General features: G+C 30.9%; 5 protein-coding genes across 11 annotated transcripts in view; 3 read left to right on the top strand and 2 right to left on the bottom strand.

Moving 5' to 3' along the window:
• Window positions 1-686: 686 nt before the first annotated feature.
• Window positions 687-7,793, bottom strand: LOC109543627 (sodium-coupled monocarboxylate transporter 1; the record flags this gene model as incomplete). The annotated part of the gene is given in 12 exon segments (XM_048664932.1): window positions 687-895; window positions 1,943-2,029; window positions 2,091-2,274; window positions 2,333-2,442; window positions 3,269-3,377; window positions 3,476-3,616; window positions 4,111-4,265; window positions 4,796-4,863; window positions 5,096-5,147; window positions 5,200-5,265; window positions 7,294-7,453; window positions 7,534-7,793. Coding segments are annotated over 12 exon segments (1,601 nt in total), but the record flags the coding sequence as incomplete, so codon positions are not given.
• Window positions 7,750-16,618, top strand: LOC109543630. Of its 2 annotated transcripts, none has more exons than XM_048664938.1 (5): window positions 7,750-7,825; window positions 12,030-12,155; window positions 12,283-12,348; window positions 12,890-13,147; window positions 16,048-16,618. In XM_048664938.1, exons 2-5 carry the CDS (start codon window positions 12,135-12,137, stop codon window positions 16,159-16,161), a joined length of 459 nt encoding a protein of 152 aa, XP_048520895.1. In that variant the 5' UTR covers window positions 7,750-7,825; window positions 12,030-12,134; the 3' UTR covers window positions 16,162-16,618. The 2 variants fall into 2 exon arrangements, with proteins under 2 accessions (XP_048520895.1, XP_048520896.1); XM_048664939.1 differs by lacking the exon at window positions 7,750-7,825 and adding an exon at window positions 9,632-9,666.
• Window positions 16,619-16,697: 79 nt separating this feature from the next.
• LOC109543629 (mitochondrial glutamate carrier 1) lies at window positions 16,698-19,249 on the top strand. 2 transcript variants are annotated; one of them, XM_019913442.2, is made up of 7 exons: window positions 16,698-16,998; window positions 17,097-17,231; window positions 17,625-17,777; window positions 18,037-18,173; window positions 18,617-18,805; window positions 18,866-19,025; window positions 19,084-19,249. In XM_019913442.2, exons 1-7 carry the CDS (start codon window positions 16,973-16,975, stop codon window positions 19,241-19,243), a joined length of 960 nt encoding a protein of 319 aa, XP_019769001.1. In that variant the 5' UTR covers window positions 16,698-16,972; the 3' UTR covers window positions 19,244-19,249. The 2 variants fall into 2 exon arrangements, with proteins under 2 accessions (XP_019769001.1, XP_048520893.1); XM_048664936.1 differs by lacking the exon at window positions 16,698-16,998 and having other exon boundaries at window positions 17,145-17,231; window positions 17,620-17,777.
• A 219-nt stretch (window positions 19,250-19,468) lies between these two features.
• LOC109543628 (amino acid transporter AVT1I) lies at window positions 19,469-24,565 on the top strand. Of its 5 annotated transcripts, none has more exons than XM_048664933.1 (8): window positions 19,688-19,778; window positions 19,826-20,021; window positions 20,080-20,313; window positions 20,616-20,748; window positions 21,891-22,150; window positions 22,237-22,443; window positions 23,790-24,054; window positions 24,297-24,565. In XM_048664933.1, exons 2-8 carry the CDS (start codon window positions 19,988-19,990, stop codon window positions 24,535-24,537), a joined length of 1,374 nt encoding a protein of 457 aa, XP_048520890.1. In that variant the 5' UTR covers window positions 19,688-19,778; window positions 19,826-19,987; the 3' UTR covers window positions 24,538-24,565. The 5 variants fall into 5 exon arrangements, with proteins under 5 accessions (XP_019768998.2, XP_048520892.1, XP_048520890.1 ...); XM_048664934.1 differs by having other exon boundaries at window positions 19,691-19,775; XM_019913439.2 differs by lacking the exon at window positions 19,826-20,021 and having other exon boundaries at window positions 19,469-19,778.
• Window positions 24,566-24,669: 104 nt separating this feature from the next.
• LOC109543626 (transforming growth factor-beta-induced protein ig-h3) overlaps window positions 24,670-25,400 on the bottom strand; it is a 29,926-nt gene continuing 29,195 nt past the window's right edge. The window contains exon 14 of the mRNA XM_048664931.1: window positions 24,670-25,349. Within this exon, the coding sequence (XP_048520888.1) occupies window positions 25,105-25,349 (245 nt within the window). The 3' untranslated portion in view covers window positions 24,670-25,104. The remainder of the gene's footprint in view (window positions 25,350-25,400) is intronic.

Genomic DNA, 25,400 nt, shown 5'->3' with positions numbered 1-25,400 from the left:
ATATAGTATATTATTAGTAATTCTATTACTAATTGAAAAAAGCAAAGCTGATTTTTAAACTCAGTTCTGAAAAGATTGCGTTACCAAAAATATTATACGTTTTAGAAATCGTGCCTGTATGTATTGGCAAATCAATCTATTAATTTCCTTTCGGAAATTACAAGTTTCAAATGAATAAAAGACGATTATTTTAGCAAAAAGTTGAATGGTTTGTAGGAATCGCTTTATGATGTTTTTTCTCGAGCAACCGCTTTAAAATCATCGTATTTAAAATAGCTAAGTTAATTTTAACATAAATGGAATTGAAACATATTTGCTAATGTTAATTAAATTATATTCGGATCACATGGTTAAGGTTCGAAGAAATTTTCCAACATTATTTGGAAAGTTTATTGGTAAATATGGTTCATGTGATAACAACTTAGAGATCGTTTATAAATCAGCGTACAAATCGTATTGGAATATCCATTTCACGTTGACCAAGATCAACTTCTGGCTAATTAATCAATTAAAATTACATTGCAGTTCAATATTGCTTTAAGTTGTGGACATTTATTACTTAGTTAAGATCGAGTGCTTTAATGAAGCAAAACTCTCTTTAATCGGTCAAGTACTTTATATTGTTATAAAGTACTTGATGGATAGAATTATATTATCAATTAATTTTGTTCATATTTATTACTTACTCTGTATGTAAGACATCAGTGGCATTAACGGACGGATCGAAAAATATATTCGATGTGGAGGATTGTTTAGGAGTAAAAGAGTAATGGCATCCTTCAGTCGTAACCGATTTTTCTGGAAAACTTAAATCTCCAGACGCAATGAGAGTTTGAGTGCGCAAACAGAACCAACTCATAAATAGCAGAGCAGAAAGTCCTCCATATAATGCCCCCTACAATAATTAATATTTTAAAATTTAAGTAGAATAGTCTGTATGGTGCTCAGAGCTAAAGCTTGACAAATGCAAACAGCAAAATATTGAAAACCAGTATCAGCTCATTATTAATCATTGTTTTAATCTACCTAAATAAATGTATAAGAACAATAACTGAATAATTTTTTTAAATAGTGCTCAGACCAGATCGTAAATGGCATGAAAAGTAGGCAACATATAAAAATCGTCGCATACTAAAACAAGGATTTGAGGAAAAGTAGATATGAAAAATACCAAAAATACCAAAAATAATGCGGCTTATTACCATTATACAATTTGGTGAGAATTTTTATATCGGTAACTTCCATGTTTAGATTTCAAATTGTCAAGTTATTCCTCAATGCGGTTCATAAAAATTGTGCCTACAATTTTAGTGTTGGTAACTATATGAATCCTCATCTTATTCAAAAAGAAAAAAATCACAAGTCAATAACTTAAAGTATTCATCAACGCATCAACTGTTAGTTTGTATTCATCCAAAAGTCTGTATTGTAAATAAATGTTGAATTTTCTGAAGAATTAATTACAATATGTTGGTTTCAGACTTGGGGCTAATACTTAGAAATATCTACATTCAGTATCTGAGTTTGGCAGTTAATAACTACAGATTGATTTTCTCTAAATCAATTTATATTAAGAGCTATTTGAAAAAAATCTTGATGTTGTTCATAAAATGAAAGACAAAAATCTCTCAAATTAAAAAATCAATTTACTTGAGCTTTTATGGGTAAAACTATATAATATGAGACACAAATCGGTCTTCCGTTGTTTATTAGATTATTTTAATTATTTTAAAAGCAAATATTAGCACAAATATAAACAATAATTTAAATTATATGGAATTATCATTCTTAAATTAGCAAATCAAGTTGTTTTAAATTGGTATGTATAAACTATAAAACCATGAAACCAAAAAAAGAGTAGAAAAATGTAACCCAATGAATTTTAAAAATTCTAATTATGATAATAAAAAAAATTGAAACAATTTAACTAGTTTGTACTTACAGTTGCATTGATATATGGAATCAACATCCCCATAGTAAAAATTCCTAAAGAGGGTCCACTAGCTATGGCCCCTATGCTCATTGATAGCTAAAAGTAGATTTTAATTCACTTTTTTTACTGAAAAGGTAAATTGCTTCATTAAGATTACTTGCAAAACAGCGCCCAATTTTTCAACAACAAACACCAAAGCTACACAAATAGCCCCGAAAATCAACACAGTAAGTTTCATCAGCAAGTAAGTGTATTTGGTATTTAATTCTCTTTGGAAAAACGGCTTATAAAAGTCCTCCAACACTACTGCTGACATTGAATTCAAGGCTGTAGATAGAGAACTAAAATGTGTAAAAAACCCGTCAAGGAGAAATGAATTAAGTAAAATTGAAACACTACCTTAAAGCAGCACTAAAGTTTCCAGCTAAGCACACACCTGGAAGACCTGGAACGCTTCCTAGAACAGTCATCACTAGTAGAGGAAGCAACTGGTCTTTTTCTCGCGCTAACTAGAAAACCAATAAAAGAGGGCTAACAGATTCTCTTATTAGTTAAAATGGAAATAATTATTTAAAAAAAGAATTGCTATATTTGTTTAACAGTTGTGTCGTCAGTGTGATATTAAACTGTTTGATTCAAAGGTGGAAACACTAACTGGAGATAAGATAAAAAGCGTTTATAATCAAAATTACGCTGAAGCCAAATGAAGAAAATGAACAAAGATTTCTAGGTTTTCGAAGTGAGAATTAGTAAGAGAAAAGAAATCCATCATCATCGGAATAAGCAAGTGATGAAGCATAAATTTGTGGTCTAGGAGAAGAGCCTACTTGACTAGACAAACTTTAACTATGAAAATGCCTTGATGAAAATAGTAAATCTCTAAATGTAGTAATCGAAGGTTATGTGGTGAACTGCTTATTTAAGAAGCAACCTGATTTTATGCTTTTAAGTACGTATAAAACATAAAATACTATAAAAAAATACAAAAAATTCAAAAAGTACACAAGTTATTGTAATCCAAAATCTCTCAAACATTGATATTTTTGTGCAAATGTTGTATATTTATTCCGTACAGACAGCTTGAAAAGGCGATTTATTTTCAAATTTGTCAATAGTTTGTGCAAATGTTATCAATAACTTCTGATTATTGGCGATTTGTTATAATAAAACACCTTAATCATGTAAAATGCAAATAAGTCAATCACTTAGAGAGTTGAAGGAATTATTCGGAATATGGAAAATCTAACGCTTTTGCGCTATTTTTAGTCAATTTAGCTGTAGTTGGATAATTGACAAAAATTGTCATAACTTTACAAGAAGCTAAATAACACTTACCATAGTGGTAAGTGGGTCACACTTATGAAAGGTTGCATAAATCAAGAGACCCACATATGAACAAAGTAATACTATAAGAACTAAACCAGCGAAGAAAATCCAAAGAGCTCTAAAATAAAGTGCCAAAAAGTTATAGACTGAGTTGTTAAAATCAATATACAAATATACAGTATTTATAATGTAAATTTATAACTAAAATTTACAGACCTTTTTGCTGACGTCAATGTAGGCAATGCTAAATATCTTTGTACCATGTTCTGATTAACCGCCCCTGCTTGCATTACATAGGCAAATCCTCCAAATGTTAGTGACCAAATTGTGTGTCTGGCCAACGGATTGATATCAAAACTTAAAAAATGAGAATCATATAACAATTTAAGCAAGCAAAGAAGCAAATTTTAAAGACTTGAAGCAATACTTCTCATTCCAAATCATGTCGTTTTGTAATTGGAATTGAGTTTTCTCAAAATTTGTTGATGGTATACGATGTGTATAAATATTGAAACGTATTCGGATTATTTTTAAATACATTTTTCCATTTTGATACTTTATATTTATAAAAGCAAAGTGTCTTGTTAAACCGTGAAGCAAAGTTACATTTTCGCTTATTCCTACATTGAGTTGCCTACCGACTATGATTAAAATTAGATCTGTTTTATTTTTTACAAAGTCTTATTGTCTAAAAACAGAAGCGAAAGTGACAGAAGACCACCTACTATTCAATAAAAAATACAAACTCGGAAACTTTGTTAATTAGCTCATGAGTTTTAAGGAAAGTCCACAATTGCTGGTATTTTATGCAAAAGTATGATTGAAAAAAATATTATTAAGTTTAAACTTACTTGGGACCTTCGATACGCCCACTTTCCAAATTTCTCTCAATAACATTTGCAATTCCTCCAATATCTAACGTACCTTTTACAGATACGAGAATTATGGCTCCAGTCATTATAGCTATTTGAATTACATCGGTCCAAACAACGGCTCTAATTCCACCCTAAAATTAGTTTAAATCATATCTAAAATATACAAAGAAAACGAACTAGTTCTAGAAACAGAAGGCAATAAGTTTTTAAAACTTTTTAATAATTGCAATAAAAGAACAAACCACCTTTATTTTCTCGAAAAAATGTAACGCCCACGCAATTTACAGTTGCAGCCAATTGTAATTGTAGTTTAGATTTTTATGATATATATTTGTATTTTTATTTTTATGATATATATAAATTGATATATGATTACATGTAATTTGTCAGAACTTAATTTAAACAGGACATAAAATTTTTCRAAATTATTTGAATTCARTAATGTTTGAAYGTCAAGCTTAATTKTTTCMTCATAAATTAAATTTAAGAAAATAAAACAAATGTAGAATTTAAGAAAGCATTCAGCACAGCACGTATCAGAAACGCAACTTTACAGTTCATATAAATCTTTGAAAACCAACTGATTTCAGGATTCAACAAAATAACTGACAAAGAAATTCAGTAAGTACAACACTTAATWATAAAAAAAATACTAACTTACCATTGAGGTGTAGAAGATGCAAATAAGACAAACAACTGGCGTTATCAGATGCACATTAATATCTGTAACTAAAACATAAAAAGTTTGTTTAAAAAGTCAGGAGACTTTTGTAAATGCGTTTCTTTATATAAAACTATAACTATTTGAAACAGTACCACACAGTTGAATAATATATATTTTACTAGTAGAAATGAAAAGTATATACTCTTTTATTACTCTACCTTGAGTAACACATTTTAAATTCGATTTTATACAAAATATCGAAGTTAATCCATATAAGAAATTCAAATCATTACATACCTTGGTTGAAAGCAAGGGCTGGCACATAGATGACAAGTGGCAACCAAGTGATCTACAAAAAATAGACGGTAAATAATTTATAATAAAGAAATACATTTTCTTACCGAGCTTATTGTGAACAAGATGGACCCAAACAGGCGCACTCTTTTGTCAAACCTCCTTTCATGATACTGCATACGGTGATTACCATTAAAATAAAGGACATTTTAAGATTATAGTTGTTTTAAACTTTCAGCTAATTGAAACATTTGCTAATCAGGGATGTAAAATTACTCGTAACTAATTGGAAAATTAAGATGAAGGTAGCTGGTGTGAGGCAATTATGAAAACGTCACTATTTAATTATTTGCCGTACGTTTCGATCTTTATTGGGGTCTTCTTCAAAGCTCAAATTATACGTGAACGTTGTGTCTAAGTAGATAATTCATTATAGTGAATGTCCGTGGCAAGGCACTACTTGTTTAAAAAAATCTATAACTATGCATGATCTTAGTCTGCAGTGCAGAGTTTAACGGATGTCCGGACGTCTTCGAGTCCGAAAACTTTACTAAACCCATTAATTTTATCAACCACAAGCTTATCAATTACCTACGCTCATCATAAATCTTCGAAAATAACTACACCTAATTAATGCAGGAACTATAATTATCTAACATAATTAACAAGTAAACACTACTTTAAGAATTTTGGTACTCAGAAGCTTCTTTTACTATAGTAGATATAATTTATGTTTCTACTTTTTATAACAACAGGATACATGGATTACATGTAATTGTTGTTCAAGATTTTTTGAAGAACAAACAGAMCTCCTGACTGCAGGCGGCCCTCAATTATTTTTGGCATATGCAAACGACATTGACATCATTGCAGACGCCTCACCAACAACACAAAATATATCTTTAATCGCACAGAAAAGGCTACAAGAGAAGTAGGACTCAATATTAACGAGRAAAAGACAAAATATATGTGCATAAACAGACAGGGGCRCAGAGATAGAATAGGACAAAATGTAACAATAGATACTTATAATTTTGAACAAGTGGAGCGCTTCAAATATCTAGGAGCTACAGTTTCTACTGTACTACAGCCTATAACGATGTCACAGAGGAAATAAAASGCAGAATTCAAGCCGCAAATCGAAGTCTCTYGCCTCTAATCAACTTTTTCAAGTCCAAAAGCATCTCAAGAACCTCAAAGGTCAGTCTATAAAAGCATGATAAGACCAATAATYGCTTATGGATGCGAGACATGACTAAGRCTAATGAAGAAAAACTTAGGCGTTTTGAAAGAAAAATTCTAAGAAGAAAATCAGGACAAACGCCAAGATTAATCAGCTCAGATTAATCAGTTGGGAGACCAGGAGATGGAAAGATAACACCAAAACAGATCTAACGAAAATGAATACCCCTCTGAACACAAATCTTTTGGAGGACCGGAAAACCCAGAGGAGCCTAGTGCACTCAGCCCAGACCCACTCTGGGCTGTAGAACTACCTTGTACAATACAAGGTAGTTGTTATTGATAATTTCTGTTTTAAAGCAGCAGCATGAAACTAACATTTTAAAGCTCTTGTGTGATTATTCTCCTATAACTCAATTTTTTGAGGAGAAAGCGAACTAATTATTTTAGAAAACAATCGATTATATCTGTTCAAGTTATTCCAATTAGAAAATCTAATATTTAGTTTTCCATAGAATTAGTTCATTTTAATTAAATAAACATTATTAGTACTCAATAAATTATTATTATTTCATGTATTATAAGAATCATATTCAATATTATCTACTAATAAAACGTTTTATGATCGAGAAAAAATAGCCCTTTTGAATTATGTTTTGATCCTTAAATTGCTGCACTTCTCTTCTTCTCTCTCATCTTTTTCTTTACAGTTTTCTTCGTTGTAACAAATTTGCTTTTGAATTAGCTATTCAAATTATTGAGCTGTATCTTGAGCTTTAACAGTGTTTACTACTATTTTTATCTTTGCTTCATACCCTACCTGCCTTAAATTATTCAAACTAAAAAGGATTAAGGTTTCTATTAAGATTCAGTAAAATTCCTTGCTTGCCAAATGCTAAATCTTTTTGCAATATGCGTAAATAAAATATACACCAACACGGGAGATATAAGATACAAAATTTGTCTTGAAGTAGATTTTTTAAATACAAGGTATTTTGCTGAAAACTTTATTTGCTTACCTCATATGTTGAAGTGAGATTCAAACCATGAAAAACTGGTAAATAAACGGTAGACATAACGATGGCCATGAGCAAGAAACCACCTACAATATATGCATATTGGACACCATAAACATACACTTCCGTTGGGATCCCTAACAGTGATATTCCACTTATGTAACTGAAATTTAGAACATATCATCGTTGTCTTATTTTCTATAAATACAAGGTGAAAAATTGAATAGATTATTAAACACCCACCTAGCAATTAGTGACATTGCAACTGGAAATGTGTCCATATTCCGACCACCAACCAGGTAATCTTCGGAATTGGTAGATTTCTTGAAAAATGCATAATACATTCCTATAATAAGGCATATCATTAACATGCCCATAAAGACCACATAGTCCGGCCACATGAATTTTCTGATGTTGGTTCCCACATCGGTCACATCCAGTCCCAACACTACTTTATCGCCCACATCAAGATGGGACATCAGGTTGGGAATATTATCTGCCATTGTTTTGTATGGTAACGTAAAAACGAACCTAAGTAAGTATGGAAACATTAATTTGATGTATGATTAAAATTCTTATTAAAGTGTTTGAAAATAAATGGTGTGAAAACTACACAACATCTGATAGGATGCAAAATTAGTGAACAAAAGCTAAAAATATAATAAGTAATTTTGAAAGCTTGAGTGAGGAGATCGGCATATAAATTAAACTTTCCTAAATACAGGATGTTTTGTCGGTGTAAGATATAAACGAAAATTGCTAAATCATGAACAGTGTGATCATTATCCAGATTTATTTGAATTTTTCGTCTCCGTAGTAGTTCATTTCAATTTTCCGTAACACCATTAGTATGTTATTTGTAATGTCTTGCATGTTAATATTTTTTCAATTGTCGTAAAATTATTGTTGAAGGAATTATTTTATTCAATATATTATTTGAAAAATCTCTGATTAATTAGAGCTAAATAAACTACACGAAAAAAATTGTTTGTAAAGATAACTAATAATGTTCCGATTATAAACCACCAATCTGATTACCTACATTTGTAAGCTTAAGCTTAATTCGCAAACGAGTTAAGTTATTTTAAACTGCAGTACTTACCAATAATATTCGCGAATAAAATCTCTTATCAAACAATTCAGTTTCAGCTAAGCAACTTTTCTTCACAAAACTTCAGCCACTTTGTCTTTACACTAAAACTGTTCATTTTATGAAACACTGGAAATCTCAAAAATGATTCTTAAAACCGGACGATAATTTCGCAATCATTGCAATTAATCCATGAAGAAATAACGCGCAAACGGCACCTAGTTAAATTGCTAAATAGACCGTTTTCATCAATCCTTTGTGCGGGTATTTGAGATAACTCAAAAATAAATGTTGCAGAGATTAATTGAGGTCATAAACGTGCCAGAGGAGGATTACTTCAAATAAAACGCCATGAAGAAGATTTTGATTACATTTAAAATAAATGAAAAACATGTTTATAAAGAAATACGAAGATTCTTTGCGCGATGTTTTTCGTATGATTTAAATATCCAATTTTGCTCCTCCAATGTTTTTGTTCTTTTATAATTTGGAAATATTTTATGAATGTTTTGTTATTTTGACGTAGGTACGACAACTTCGGGTTGTATTCTGTCGAACGTTTGTTTAAGGTCAAAATAAAATATACATTATTTTTTCAACTTGATTTACAATAAATATAGCGTTTACTGCTGATCTATTTTTTGAAAAAGTTGACTGTTACTCTTCACACAAATGGGAGGATATGGTATATTCTCCCATTTGTGTGAAGAGTAACATATTATAGTAAGTAAGTAAGTAAGTTAAGTATATTATTGGTATATTCTCGATTGATTAGTTTGGGTTAGTAGTATCAAAGCATAAGAGTTGCATACAAATTGTCGCTTGAATTCCAAAAATTGTATTTCGGAAGCTTTTCGAAAAAAGGCAATATTACCCACATAATGTTTGTTTGAAAAACTGTGCAAATAATTGTAGTAAATATGTATTTCTTTTCGATTTTGATTCTTCTATTTAGTTCGGATCCAAAAATTTTCTATTTATAATTATTGAAACTTTGCCTTTAGTTGTAAGGCCGGATCAAGAAAGAAAGTTGATGCATCATATTGGACATACGATGCTTAAAAATCAAAGCTTTTAACTTCCATTTGGGTATGATAGTTTAACGAAATACTGAAAAATCTCTATGTGTCCGCTACTGGCTATGGTTCCACTCTATACTTGCATTGAAAAGGTTATTATCTAATAAATTTTAAATTGCTCAAACGTTCCAATTGCCTACATGGTTTAAATATAGGATATTACTTTTAGGGGTTTATTAAAAGTAATGAGTTTGAAGACAAATTTAGGTAAGTAGGTCTAGTACATTGCCTTACAGTTAGCGAATGTCGCGAAAAGGAAAACATGTTATAAATCATCATTAATTGTTGTTATTAGACTTCCTTGAAAAATTATCTGGATTTATTTTAAAATTGTTAATATGTTTAAAACTTTCCAATTGTCTTAAACGTAAATCATGGAAATTTAAGAATATCTTAAGAAGAATTAGTTAGAGAATCGTACATACATGACAATAATAATCTTAATCCAACATCCCGTTTACAAAGATCTAGTGAACGTCTGAAGTCGCAATACATACATATGAATAAAAATAATTTTTATAAAATACATTTGTACAAGTAAATATCAAATTTTGCAGGTTTCTGTAGTGGGCATCACGATCCTTAAAACTTGACTAGTTTGTTTGAATATTTCTGTTAAATATTGCTTATATGCTTTCCATGCACGTTAAGCTGTGGAAAATCTAAGTATCTGTGTAAGTGAAAGCGACAGAAAATTTTTCAAATAAAGATTTTTGTAGACAGAGTATCTGGAATTAAGTGCTTATCGTATGCAGGATGTCCAAGAAGTGAGGGCACAAAACAAAATACTGAATCCTTAGATAGAAAATATATTTTTTCAAATAATTGCTTGCATCAACTACTCACGAATGATATACATGGTGTTACATAAATAACGGAGATTAAACTACCAGTTTCATTAAAGCTTCCTGTTGCATTTTGAGCGGATCCAAATATTTCTAGACGGTTTTATATACTGAAATATTAGGTCTTCCCTAATCTACTATCATTTACTAACTAATATCTTTACAATAAAATTACCGAAACTTTTTCGTGTCCTTGTACAGAGACTTTTAAAATTGAGAAGCTTGTTCCACTTTTGATTTTACATACAAGAACTACGTCTCAGTAAACAATCGTTTCCGAGATATTTTCGATTAAAGAGAAAGTATCCGCATTTCAGGAAGTGCAATTAAACTTAATTGATATTTAAACCACAATAGGTAAGTGAAAATGTATATTTCGAAAGTTTAAAACAAATACTATTTCTGCAGTAATTTCTCAAAATGTCCACGGTTCATCTCAGTACATTTCCAAACGCTTTTATTAATTTTTTCCATATTATATTTGTTAATTATTTGCAAATTATTTCAGGGATTTAGGCAAAGTAGCTTCTGAATTATTCTAAACTGCTTTGATATAACCCATATTATGTGGCAAATTTAGCGGAAAATTATCCAATAAATTAGATACATACAGCTCTGAGAAGAAATGCAAGATTAAAAAACGGCAGCTGTTGCAAAGTTAAATTTGGTAGCAAAACGTTGCGTCCCTTTTCTTCAGTTCATTTATTAATCAAAAAATATATTAAATTCATGTTAAATTGATTGAGTGTCTTCAGTGTTCCATAAATCCGGTTCCTTTGTTGATTAATTGATATAAAAACACATATTCTAGGCAATGTAGGTTCTTCGGTCAGAAACATCTAATTGACATTGGTTTAGTGACCAAAAAAGGCCTGCAAAAAATTCTGCATTATCGTAAAATGTTAGAAATTGACATTTTCCTGGAGAAAAAACTTTAAGTTTAAAAACTTCCTTTGCCCAAGCGGAAAATAAACCTGGCCCGGTCAATTTTTCAAAAAGGTGTGCAAAGGCTCTATTGCGAGTGTCGCTATTCTAAAAGTTGGGAGTCCAGGCTTGAAGAAATATTTGGAATATTAACTAATTTAAATTAAAACTTTGTTAAAAAACGTAAAATTTGATAAATAGCAAATCATTCGTTAGGCTGAGCTCGATTTACCAAGCACAGTAGAATCATCTTACTTAATTACACTGTGAAATTTTCTCGCAGTTATGCATTTTGCTGTTTAATCGCAATTATCTCGAAAATACCAACTGGTTTGAAACTTATAAGACATGGCGATTTAAAAACTATATATACACAGTGAGCAAAAAGTTATCTGCACAAATATCCGTATAGATGGCCATTTTGAAGCTTCCAAAAATCTAATTACTAGTTTGGATTAAACTAAAAATTTTGTTAAGACAATTACTTTCATTCAAAGAAAAATTTACTGGAAACTGGAAAATTTAACGGCGTTCCTTGCAGATAATGCGTCTACGTTGAGAAAACAAAAAAAATTGATTCACTGCTTTCCACATTATACCTATTTATTTGGTTTTGAGTACGTATTAATGAAACAACATGTGTTTGTTCATGCTTTATCTAGGAATGTTGACCATGATTTGTAATAACAATAGCTGAATCATTAGCGACTGAACAACCAGACGAGTAACACGTACAGTTTACAATTACTTAGTTATAACTGAAAAATGTGTTAAAAAGGTACAACTTATCACTATTTCAAGATTTACCAATGGTGATGAGCTCCGAACGCAGATAAGATTAGTCGCTATCATTTATTATTGAAGCAATGTTGGAGAAATTAACTGAATGTTCCATCGGCAGCTGCTATGAAACGACATAAAATGAGTGTAAGTTGCTCTAATATTTATGTGAAGTGTTTTCTAAAACGTACAAATCCCTGCAAAGTGATTTTTACTTGTTTATTTATTTATTGCAACAAATCACTTTTTAATCGAATATTCTGTTCAATTTTAGACTACTTACAAAAGTGGTTTGGATTTTCTTAGATCTTACTCTGGAGCATTGAAACTGCTGGAAGTGGTAAGTTTTGGGCTTAAAATTACTGATCATCGATGTATTCAACCGGCTTATCGCGCAAATAAGCGTTATCTTAACCACGCTATAATTAATAACTCGTATTGATCGAAAACATTTGCATTCGGCTGCAATTTATGTTTTTCCAGTGATGTCTGCCATTTCAGTATTTAAAATCGCATTCTTTATAATACATTATTTTGAAATATCGAACTTCGACTGCACTGAGAATTAAAAAAAAAAATTCGGGAAATAAATTGATAGGGCTTTAACTTAAAAGTTTCCTCTGCTATTATATTGAGACTAGTCTGAAATGTGATTTTACTTTGATTATTTCACTATTATCGAACTAATCACATTATGTGAAAAAGACTGGTAAAAAATTACACAAAAGAAAATCTGACAATTTTATAGAATCTACCATGGAATGAAAACACGATAGATGACATACGAATATTGAACGATTTAACAGTTTTTTGACCATTCAACCATTGTGTAGCTACACGTATAATAACTAAATATATAGTATAGTATATATTTTCTTTAGGTGCTTCATTTGGTTTTATTAGTATCGGCGATAAGTTTGGGAGCATCAATCCAGGCACAGTTCTTCTGTGGAATCTCTATATACGGATTTGTCAGCTCATTAGTTCTACTATGTCTTCACGTACGAGGCATTATAAAAAATTCAGAGTTTCCTTGGTTTTGGGTCGAATGCGTTAATAGCGCTCTTATGGCTCTTCTGCTATTGACCAGCTCTTCCTTTGTCGTAGCAGTACTTACTAAAGGATATATTCTAACAGGGGTAAGTTAATAACAACTTATTATAATGTTAGTAACACTAATACTGATTTCAAAGATGTCTGAGATAAAAATATTATCTGCTGTATTTTAATTCATTTTACTCCACATTTGCAGCTTGGAAAAGAAAGCAAGAAGAAAATAAATTTCATTGGTACGTTAACGGGAAATAGACCACTTAAAGAAAAGTGGAAGAATTACAGATATAATCTAGATATCGCTTCCAGAGATATAGATCGTGAGAAAAACGTAAAATTTAAAAATATTATGAATTTTATACAAGCTCCAAGTCTATTCACTTAATATCAATAAGCATTTGAACAATTCAATTACAACAAATAATAAAATTGAATTTTCTTGTCATTTATTATATGACAAGAAGTAGATATAGTTCTTGAATAGTAAACACGTACAGATTTGCCATTTTTAAAAGCAATACATAAATTCAGCAATCAGATTGATGGATTAATTGTTGTTCGTTTAAAGTGCAGTACACATATAACCTTGCAGCCTTGAAGCTAAAACAGTCTACATTTTCAGTATTTTTTCGAAATAGCTTCGAGTTCTCCATCAATAGTTAATGAAGTAGTTGAGTAGAAACGTGAAGAAGAGATTCTAATTCACGACGGTATAAAAACGCGAAAAGTTATGTAAGTTTTGTAATATCCTCTATAATAGCTATTTAAAAATAAGAAAACATTATAAAGGAGGACATACAAGGTGTTCCGTAAATATGTTAAAATATTTCAACCGCGTATTCTTCTAGTCATTTTAGAAGGGGGTCTTCCTGAGAATTTTTTTAATTTGAGGTTTCGTTGTTCAGATATTTGATTTCCAAAATGGCGAAAAATAATAGTCTTGGTTGTTTTCCTGTAAAACGGTTAAACATAGAAACTTAAATTTTGGTATACATTATAAGCTAATTAAGTTCCATTTTATGATAGTTTTTCGTGGTTCAGTTTGCTTTTATACTGGGTAGAAATGTGGAACCCCTACTTTAGTTTCGTTTAGAACTTTTGCACTTTTCTCGCATAATTTCGTTAATTACTACAATTAATTACTCGTTTTTCTTTGCCGTTCTCAAAATGTGTAAGTAATTAAGTTATTTTTTTTAAATCTAATAACGTTTTCATATAATAATTTTGGTACGCATCATTAGTTGATTACTAACAACCTAAATTATTTTTCTAAATTGTGTATTTGGGTTCAGGTTACAATTATTAAGTTTGAATAAATTTTACTTAAATAATAACATGGGAACAATATGCGGAACGAAATAAACAAACAAAATTAAATTGAAATAATGTTAATCTAATAATGTTATCTTAGCAGCTGTTAAAATTGGTCATCTTGACATTCTTGGCACAATCGCAGTCTTTTAGTGAAATTAAAATTTACAGACCGTAAAGTTTGCACTGAAGTTCTCATTTCGTTAGAAATATTACCTTATCTTTCTGAAGTTCTTCGATTGTATTCACTTCTGTTCAATACGCCGTATTTTTTAAATGGCCCCAGAAGTAAAAATCAAGCGCGTTTAGATCGGGAGATCTGGGAGGCGAGTTTATAGGAGCTTCTTGACCTCTTAAAATCCAACGACTTGGAAAGTTTTGGTACGAAACGATTTAATTTTTTTGCGGGCAAACTAGTGCCCTTAGGAAAAAACAATAAGGGATAAAAAGTTGATAAATAACTTGTAGTAATTAAAAAAATTACGTTAATAAAAGTTTAGGTGCACACAAAAAAGTTCTGAACAAAACAAAATAGAGGTTCCACATTTCTACCCTAAGTAAACTGAACTACAAAACACCACTACCATAGAATGGTACTCAATTAGCTTATAATGTGTACCAAAATTTAAGTTTCTATGTTTAACCGTTTTAAAGAAAAACAACAAAAACTAATATTTTTTGCCATTTTGGAGATCAAATATTTCAAAAATGAGACCTCAAATTTGAAAAATTCTCAGGAAGACCCTCCTCTAAAATGACTAGGAGAACACGTTGTTAAAATATTTTAACATATTTACGGAACACCCTGTAATATAGGAATAATCCAGACACTTTTTGACCCTTAAAAGCTCCTGAGTTAAACTCACTAAATTTACATGGGTACCTACTCCATTCTGGTATGTTTTTATCTCGTTTCGGCTGTATCTGTATTTTGTAAGCTGTTCTTTGTTCCATCAATAAAGCTCCAATTTGTATCATTTTGGAAAAATACTCTTGTTCAAGTGAACAAGATTCCATTATCAACATTAATTCTATGGTTCGTTGAATCGAAATTGTACAATAAAGATATTATTTCAATGTAGATAATAATACTTGCTCGGAAGAATGCGAATGAAAATGATTTCAAGCTCTTTAGGCTCTTTCAACCGATTTCGTTCCAATATTGAGAAGTTTTCGTTTAATTTAGTTGCGGTAATTTGTACTCCTTTTATCGATTCTAAATATACTCTTGGACATTGCTTTTTCAATTTATCTAATTGGGGCCTTTGTTGTAAAAGAAAGTTGTTGTATATTATTCTATCATAGCTTAATTTTATATGTATGAATCTAATGCAATGATGTTTCTCCCATTTTTTCCATATTAGCAATATTTTACTCCTAGAAACGTTACATTTATTGTGATCGGAAAACCCAGTTAAGCTACTGAAATATGGGAATTTTATTTCTTTTACAGTCGAAATTATTTGCCGCTGAAAACACGACAAGACCATGGCATTGAACATTCATCTTAACACGATTGTCATAAAAGTCTATAAAATTTTTAAAAATCTTGAAAAGTAAAGTAGATTTGCTTAATGCAAAAACTAAATAAAATTGATCCAAAATACTTAATTTGGGGAAAACTAACCACTTATTTATTGACTTTTCAGTGTAACTTATTGTGTTCTTGTTGCAGATCTTAGGGTTCATTGCAGTAATGGTTTATACTTTGGACGCCATAGACAAATTCTTTCTCGCAAGAACACCGAGAGCTAGAATAGTTTGGACAACACCAAATATGCCGGTTTGATAGATACCTTACAGGTTGCTTAAGATTTAAGGTTTTCTAAATGTTCAGGTGCTTGTGGAGTTCTAAATTTCATTCACAGTGAAAGGTACTTAAGTGTGCAAAAAATGATTAGGTATCTCGCTGACAAAGAATACCTACCGGTGGCATTTAAACAGAGAAGTTATCTGTGTGTTCAAATTTGTACAACATAAGCAAAAAGTAGAAAACTAAGCTATTCACTATTCTAGAAATATTATATATTTTTTACGATTTTAGTTGATGATTATCTCACCTTTTGTTGAACATTTCTTTGGTAAATTGAACTTCTTTGATACCAACCGGATGAAAATGTGTGTAAAGTTCAAGAAATATATCGAGTTTTAAGTATATTTCGATAAACGTGAGATCAGTTTTTATTTTTATTGATTATAGTAGTTGTGTGTTGTTTTTAATAAACTATATTGTATTTTGTCTCGAAGTGGTATTTTCTTTACCTTGCAAAAATTTATCCGAAATAAGTATTCAACTCCTGGACCAGAAAAGAAATTTGTAGATTAATGAACTCAAATTATTTTGTAACATTTGACTTTCTAAATATGAGATTAGTTCAATTAGTTCGGATTCGAGCACTGTTCATAAATATTTTATTACTCATATAGTACCTCTGTAGGTACATTGGCAGCTTCTATGTTTGTCATTCAAAAAATTGCAGTTAATTTGTCAGAGTGACTACAGTCTACATTTCATACATCAAATTTATATCAAGTAATATAAAATTCCGAAGTTATTTCAGGTAAATCGCTTACAAAAACCAAATTTTCAATTGCTTATAATGGCGGAAAATCAACTACAATTTTCGTAAGTATTTAAGGCTTCTGTTCTTCTGTTAATCATTTTTCAAGTTACAATACTTGTGGTTTCAAAACTTGCTCAAAATACCCATATTCAAATTAAAGGATTTTACCTAAAATTCTAAATGGGGGAATAGCCGGAATGATAGGAGTCGCTTGTACTTTTCCAACCGATTTGGTGAAGACGCGACTGCAGAAGCAACAGATTGGACCTGATGGGACCAAGATGTATGATGGCATGTAAGTAACGAGTCTTTGCTACCCGATTGCTTTTCGTAAAAACCAAAAAAAATAGAAACATTTAATAGTTAGCAGAATAAAAACACATACTACCTATAAAGACAAAAATTTGTTGTAATACATCAACAACCTAAACAGTGAAGTTAAAGGTCTTCTAGCTTCTAGTGGGATTGTTTTCTTTGAATCTCGTTAAATTTAGCATACGCAAATTAATCTGCTAAATTTTAAGCGAATTTACACATACTTTGCTTCAATCATTGCGACGATCATTAAAAAATGCATTTTTCATCTTCAAACTGTCTTTCACTTTTATCCCAATTCGTCCTAATGTGTAACTTGAAAAAATTAATTTTGAAAGAATTTAAGAAACGCACAGTTTGTATTTAAGAGCAGTTTCGATGCCATGAAAAAAATTAGCCGCTCAGAAGGGATTCGAGGCCTTTACAAAGGATCCAGTGTTCTCATTCTGTTGATCACACCCATGAAAGCCATCCGTTTTACAGCCAATGACTTCTTCAGGTTTCATTTGAAAGACAAAACGACAAAGTGAGTTTTTGGCTTAACAAATTTGGAAAAGGTGTTTTAGCTAGTTTTTTGTGACAAAAAATCCATTAGAAGTTGCTTTGCTAGACAAATCGTACGTATTTGTGATTCCTAAATACCTTATCTTCTTGATCGAGAGCGACTAATATTTTTTTATATATTTTTCAGTATAATAATGATTCAATCTTAAAGAAGTATTTTTGTTTTAAATACTGTATATTTAAAGGTGTTTGCTTTCAACATATTTTTTTCTGTGCCTTAGTAAATTAAGTACAGCGCGACAAGGATTAGCTGGAGCCTTAACCGGAGTAGTTCAACTCGTAGTAACCGTTCCAATGGAGTTGCTGAAAATCCAGCTTCAAGATGCGGGCCGAGTGGCAGCTATGGAAGCCAAACAAAGTAAGAAGTAAATTAATTAAAAAAGGCATCACTTTTAAAAGATGACAAATTAAGGAAAAAAAAATAAAATTTAAAATTATGCAGGTTAAATTTGGTACAATTTACACTTGTTTGGCAGTTTGAACGGAAATTTAATTGAGACTTAATATTAAATTCTAACTTCTTCTATTAAATTCTTCTATTAAAAAAAGGCAAGTAAATATTTTAACTGAGACATTTAATTTGGGAAACCGATGACTTGCTGTAATGTATTTAATAATTATGCGAATATATTACTATTCTCACTAAGAGCCTTTTCAAAACGCGCTTCTCAGCAGCGCCCTTGAGACGCGCTGCAAAGATGCCCGTGTGAAACGGCTCTAATTTTACAATATTTGAGTATGTGTTTTGACTTTTTTCCTTTTTGCATCAAAGATTTGTGTGTACCATTTGGCCTCTTCCAGCTGGTAAACCCGTAACGCCAAACATATCAGCACTTAAAGTATTCAGTGATTTAATCCGATCTCGAGGATTCTTTGGATTATACAAAGGAACATTTGCAACCATGTGCCGAGATGTGCCATTTTGTGGCGTTTATTTTCCCGTTTTTGCTAAACTGGACTCATTCGGTCCGAGAAAACTAGACGGATCAGGTTATTTGTCTTCTTAAACCTTGCCAATTGGCAAATTTAATATAATATAATTTTTTTCAGGTGACGCCAAGTTTTACTGGTCGTTTATATGTGCTTTATCCACAGCTTCATGTACAGCTGTAATGGTCACGCCTTCTGATATAATGAAGACCAGAATTCAAAGCATCAGCAAAGGAGCTGCAGGCGATAAAACCTATGGAAGTGTAAAAGATGCTTTTAAGTAAGTTTAGAGGAAGTCTGAGTGCGAAGATATAGAATAAACATGCGTGTTTTTGTAGAGATATTCTTCAACATGAAGGAATAAAAGGGTTCTACAAAGGCGGAGCGTGTCGAATCTTGGTGTTGGCTCCCACGTATGCAATCATCCAAGGAATTTACTTCTTAGGTGTAGCCGAAAAAATCTTCGGATTGAAAAGGGATATTAAAGTTGTTAAATAGGTGGTACCTATGTGAATCATTTTGCGCTGATTATTTCAGCGTTAATTTTGGGTGCCAATTGGTTTAAAATTGGTTTAAATATAGTTTGAAAACTTCGATTATTTCTACCGCTTTCCGTTAATCTGAGACAATATTTCCAATGTCAAAGCAGCACTTGTGTATATTCCAAAATCAATTGTAAACTAAATGCGATGCAACGGATTTTTGCGCCTTATTCGAGCAAATTGAACACATTATTTACAAGTGTTATATGAATATGTATTCTAAAATAATGCAATGCAATACATTACTTCGTACAGTGAAACACAAGTTTCATTTGTGATACCTGATATTGCCATTTCACTAATAGGAAACCGCAAAACTGAAAATATATCAATTTCATTTTAAACCGTGTCATTCACCGACATGCAACCGGATGAAACAACACCAATTTTACAAGGAAATGGACTTTCAGTGTTTTTTGCCATTCTTTGTATTGTCGATGTTTTCGGAGTTTTTCCAGTGGTTGCCCTACCAAAACCCATTATCGACTGTGGTGAGTAGGACATTTTATTTTTATCTACTACAAAAACTGCTTGATAGGGAAAATCAGCGAGGTTGCATAAAATTGGGCGTCCCTCCAAAACAAAGTCTGTGCAAAAGTCTTTCTTATCGAACATTTTATTCCCAATATTCCATTAGTCATTGGAAATACAGCAGAACCTTTGATTTAATACAAATGAAATCAACTGTAATTTGAATAAAATGAAATGTATTTTTCTGCAATTTATAAACTTTGGTAAGAGAATTTATTCCCGAAAATGAATTTAATGAAAGCCTTAAAAATTGATTTCTAGGATACTATGGCATTCTGGTGATATTTGCAGTTTGCAGCATTCAAATATACACAGCAACTTTATTAGGAAAATGCTGGAATTTAGCTGAAGAAATGGAACCTAACATGAAGAGAAAAAACCGTTATCCATACTCTGCTTTAGCCGAGCTAACTTTTGGCAAATATTTGGCGCATTTTGTTACTTTCTTGGTTGATATCACGGTTTTCGGAGGAGGAATTCCAAATTTGATTGTTGGTAAGCACAGATTCTGCAGAAAATATTAGAGCATTGTGTAGAACATCTGTAACAAGAATTTGTTGAGGAAGAAATTAGCTATTTGCAAATTGGCAACAATTATGTCTCAGACAGTGTGTGTCTGTGATTTCTTTAGTGGTCGGCATGTGCCCTCAGAAAGTTGCATTTATCCTAATTTTTGTTTGGCTTTTTTAAATGTTATTCTCCCAAGACTTAAAAGAGCTGCTATTTACAGTTAGATAATGACGGTAAATTGCGAAAAACTTGAAGAAATTTTTTAAAATGATTTAATAATGTTTCAGCTGCAAAAAATTTGGAACTATTAGGCTTGAGAATCAGTGAAGGTTCTTTCGATATTTCATTTTGTTACTGGATTATCATTCTGGGAACCGTTTTGTGTCCAATTTTATGGCTCGGTAGTCCTAAAGACATGAAGTAAGTATTAGATTAACAACGGTTTATGTATGATTCGTTCGAACTTATTAAAGCTATATGTTTAAAATTACACTGACTTGCAAGAAGAAAATAGTATCATACAAACTGGTAGCAACTTTGTCGAGGAGAAACTAAAGTAAACTTAGGAAGACAAATTACTGGCTGAAGATTAATTTTCTACTGTGCTATAATGCAAACTCTTTTATTATGAAAATTGCTTGTTAAGAGAGAAAATTAAATTGAGCTTCGTTTTAGGACCTGATAGACCGTTCGGATGTAAACTTGTATCAAAACGATGGTATTTTTTTGCAAAATTATAATAACACTTTTTACCTCTAAATAGCTTGAGTTAACTGTTGCTCCATTTAAGGTGGGTTCATTTATCTTCTTTGGCGAAAATGTTGAGGAGTTTTATCCACATTTGAGTATTTTCATACATTCAATTTCGTTATTTATATCGGTCCCCTAAATTTTGAAAATCATACTTTATTATAGCATTAGTATTTTCTATGCAATTTTTCTTTCTGTCGAGCTTTGGGGTAAGGAAAACGCGAGAAAATAGGTGTTTACGCACAAAATGTACAGTGATTTTTTTAATGGGGACCTTGATGATCATTTAAAAACGAAACATACGTAACAAGCCAAAAGTATTTAAGCGCGAAAATAATCGTCCTAAAACGAGCTTTAAAGTAAGTGATTTGATGAATACATTTTGAAGATGATTAAGTATAAGCTCAAAACAAAACGCATTTTTGTGTTAGTAATTGGAATGGACTCAAGCAAGTAAGAAAAATTAATTCTCGATAATCCACGACCATCAGAAAACTAAGATCAAATATTTGGTGTGTGAGTCGTTCAAACAAATTATTGTCACAAATGTGCACAAAAGTATCAGGGACCAGAATATCATTATTGGTTTTCTAAGGCAACAAACATGGCCTATATATTCACTATTCACACTTTCACCATTCTCCTGAACAGAACAATCAAAGAATGTGAAAAAATACATTTGGAACTAATTTCGTCTTTCATTTATATTCTATTCACACAACTGGTCCTTCCAGAAGTCGATAATGTAAAGAAGTCAATGTTAAAAAACTTGATAGAAGCAAACTAAACCACTTCATTCAGCATTATTTTAGGGTAATTTGCACCATTTCTGCTCTAATAGTAACATCCGTTTACATACTAACATCCAGCTGTTTACTTTCAACTGTAAATGCTGATATTCCTCAAATTGAAGCCGAATTTTCATCAAGCAACTGGGAATTATGGCAGGTGATGTTGAGCGCTTATGGAATAGTCACTTTCCAATTTGACATTCATCCAACAATTCTAACTATCCATATGGATATGACCAACAAAGGCAAATTACCAATTGCCATCATAGGCGGATTTTCAGGTTACCAAACCTTATATTTATAAAAATATTCACTTTAATAGTTCCTTTTTTTTCGACTATTTGAATTTCTTAATGCACTGTTTTAGTGTCTTTAATTATGTTTGGTACGACAGCATTAATAACTGCATGGAAATATGGAACCAACTCCAAAGCGAGTTTGCTGGAAACTCTGCCAACATCTTTGCCGTTGCATTTTGCAGCTGGATTAGTTGCAATTCAATTATGCCTTACTTCAGCAGTGAGTAACAGTGCTTTGTATCAACATATGGAGGATTGTCTTAATATATCCAGAGGTAAAATAATAGTGAAAGTTATAGCATATTTGAGGCAAATTTGAGCAAAAAAATTATCAAAACGTTAGTGGAATTTAAACATTTTCAGTTTCAAACAATGTTCAAATTTTTGCAAGATTATCATCGGGTTCTCCTAGCAGGTAATCGATTCAGAACTTAGAAAATGTGTTGAATTGTTTATCAATTTTACCTTTTTCATACTATTCTGCTCTAAATCTGCTCTTAAATGATTTTTCAGTTAATTATGAAAGCTGGGTAGAGTGAATAAATGCTGCTAATTGTTAGAAAGGTGACTAAAGATGCCCTAAAAAAGTTATCTACCCCAAAAAATTGGCATTTGCATCAAATTTGCTTTAGAAAAGAAATCATACAGTAATCATACAATTATCATTCAACTCGGCATTCAATAAAACAAACCTGAGTCCAAAAATATTCATAGTCTCTTCTTTTTTTCTGATGCATTTTGCAATCAACGACTCGATTTATTGAAATAAATTGGTTTCAAACGTTAACCTATTGAAATTGTATAATCAGATAATGTTTTCCTTCTAAATAGTACCGAATTAAAGTTTTTCGCCAACACTACAAAAAAAACTAGTCAGAAACATTAATAACTCGCGGTAAAATTTTAAGATTTTTTGTTTGTTAAAACATTATGTTATTCTTAATTTTTAAATTTAGATTTAACTAGGTATTTAAGCAGTTTAGTAAAACAATGTATGTTAGAACGAAAATATAACAGTGTCTTATAAATGGGTAGGAAAGACTTACTTTTTTCCTGAGTTAATAATAAATGTGTGGTACTATTTTTAGGTATCTAGAACATTTTTTGCGATTTTTAAGAACTCTCGTAAATTTATCAGAGACATTGAAATATTGTCGAGGGTGTTGTATTATTGATGAATGTGAGAAATCCGATCAAAAGCCTGGTTAATCAAATTTTGAAAGAAATGCGGAATATTAATTTTCGATTTGGAGTAATATGAAAATAATGAAATCTCGATATTTATACTTTCTTATCTGTTTTAAGCTTCAATCATTTTCACTTTATGATCTGATTCTTTCATCTCAAATATTCAGTTTAAATACAAAAATAATAATAGCCAATTCTAACACAAATATTTTGTGTATCTTCTATTCGTACTCTGGATGCGAATTTGTTGTGAAATACTTTAAAATTTGTTTTTAAATAATGATCGAAAGCACATTTAATTAACCATATATTATATAATTTAACAGAAGGGAAAATCAAACCATAAATAAAATAATGTTTTTAAAATTTGTAATTCGATCCAAAGCTGAACTCACTAATATTCTCAATCAATAATTTGCATGATTCGTTTTAGCATTCAACCACAAACGCTGCATCCTAAGAACGATTTTGATCATAATTGCAATCATTATAGCTGAGTCAGTTCCCCGATTCGATCTGGTAATGTCTTTAATAGGTGGGTCTTTAACTGGTCCACTAGTTTTCTTCTTTCCGCCTCTGTTCTACATCAGAATGATATATTTGCATAAAAAGTATGTTCGAAAATTGGAACTGGAAAGCTTTTCGAATGTTATATTGATGGAGCGAAGGTCGAGCAATTTAAGCGAAGACTATTCAAGGTGAGAAGGAATTTCAGATTAGTTAAGTAGTAAGTAGTTAACTAAATTTTATTAATTAATTAATAGTGTTACGAAAGTGTGACACAATTAATTCCAACAGCTTTTATTGATATTTCTCCAATATATACTCTAGAAATTAAATGTATTTATTTATTTTTTTTTAGTCTAATATTTCTGAAATGTATTTAATTAATGTTAAAGTTAAATCTAATAATTAATACGTTTTATTAATAACTTTTTAGCGACATAACAGACTATAAAGGAGAACAGAAAATAAATGTAGGATTATATCAAAGCCGGAAGACTTTTCGAGAAATTTGGAATGAAAAGTTGGAAATTGTAATTTGCGTTTTCATAATAATATTGAGTTCTTTTGCCACTTGTATTACTACCTATTTGAATGTGAGTAGTGCCACGTTGTCGTATGCAAATTTGACAAAACCGTGCATTTACAATATTTCCAATGCCCTACTGTATCTCTAATAATCTAATAAATTTTATTAATTGTCAATGTGTCTATTTTATAATTCATTAGGTTGGTTTTATAAAAGACCAATTACAGTGAGACGTTTTGGTTGAATAGTTGCAGGTATAACAAAACAAGAAACGCATAAGAAAGTGTGTAAGTATGTATTCGATACAAATCTAAAAACTTAAGAGTATCTAAACGCTATAAACAAATAAATAATAATGGCTAATATTACTAATATAATTTTATCACTTATGATATATTTACGTTATATTTAAAAAAATGGAACTTTAAAACTGATCACTGCTCAATCATACATAAATACCTATATAAAAGATACCTTTGTTATTTGTAGTTATTTGCCTTGTTAGTATAAACATAATTTAATCTTTAATCGTTTGGAGCAATTTTTCCAAATAGATTTTCAGTGTTATTTGCATAATCAAACCTTCACTGCTTTAACAATTTATCATCTATAAATAATTCAAAATAAATGAATACACCAACTACTAATACCGGCAACATTGACCTGTTGTAGTTTAACTTGATCCAAGCTCCTTATTGAATAAGCTAATAATTATCTACAAATCAAAAAAGAAAAAACCGCCTCCTACAGAAGTCACCGGAGCTTTTTTCGGGGCTAATACTTTGTTAATGGTATGAAGGACCCCATTTACAGCTACAGTATCGCAGCTTGTGACAACAGCTCTATTTACATGGATTTGATTACCAGTTCTTCCAACTTCAACACGCTGATTACCCATTGTGGGCACATAACTGTTGAATCCCCAGGTATGCGGTCCTACACCAGCACAACAAAGAACCTCTGAAAAGAAAAATAAATTAATTTGCAAATATTAGTAACACAAATTGACTG

The sequence above is a fragment of the Dendroctonus ponderosae genome, unplaced genomic scaffold, assembly GCF_020466585.1.
Source record: "Dendroctonus ponderosae isolate FM_Combo_2020 unplaced genomic scaffold, Dpon_F_20191213v2 Dpon_F_20191213_3, whole genome shotgun sequence".
Taxonomy (NCBI): Eukaryota; Metazoa; Arthropoda; class Insecta; order Coleoptera; family Curculionidae; genus Dendroctonus; species Dendroctonus ponderosae.
Note: the sequence above shows the minus strand (reverse complement) of the source record. Positions and strands in the feature narration are given on the sequence as shown.

Coding starts and splice junctions, on each gene's coding strand:
- LOC109543630 (XM_048664938.1), top strand. CDS start 12,135: ATGAAACGACATAAAATGAGT. Junction 12,156..12,282: donor TGAAACGACATAAAATGAGT/GTAAGTTGCTCT, acceptor GTTCAATTTTAG/ACTACTTACAAAAGTGGTTT. Junction 12,349..12,889: donor CATTGAAACTGCTGGAAGTG/GTAAGTTTTGGG, acceptor TATTTTCTTTAG/GTGCTTCATTTGGTTTTATT.
- LOC109543629 (XM_019913442.2), top strand. CDS start 16,973: ATGGCGGAAAATCAACTACAATTTTC. Junction 16,999..17,096: donor GAAAATCAACTACAATTTTC/GTAAGTATTTAA, acceptor TTCAAATTAAAG/GATTTTACCTAAAATTCTAA. Junction 18,806..18,865: donor GAGAAAACTAGACGGATCAG/GTTATTTGTCTT, acceptor AATTTTTTTCAG/GTGACGCCAAGTTTTACTGG.
- LOC109543628 (XM_019913439.2), top strand. CDS start 19,649: ATGCAACCGGATGAAACAACACCAATTTTACAAGGAAATGGACTTTCA. Junction 20,749..21,890: donor GGTAGTCCTAAAGACATGAA/GTAAGTATTAGA, acceptor GCATTATTTTAG/GGTAATTTGCACCATTTCTG. Junction 24,055..24,296: donor TTAAGCGAAGACTATTCAAG/GTGAGAAGGAAT, acceptor ATAACTTTTTAG/CGACATAACAGACTATAAAG.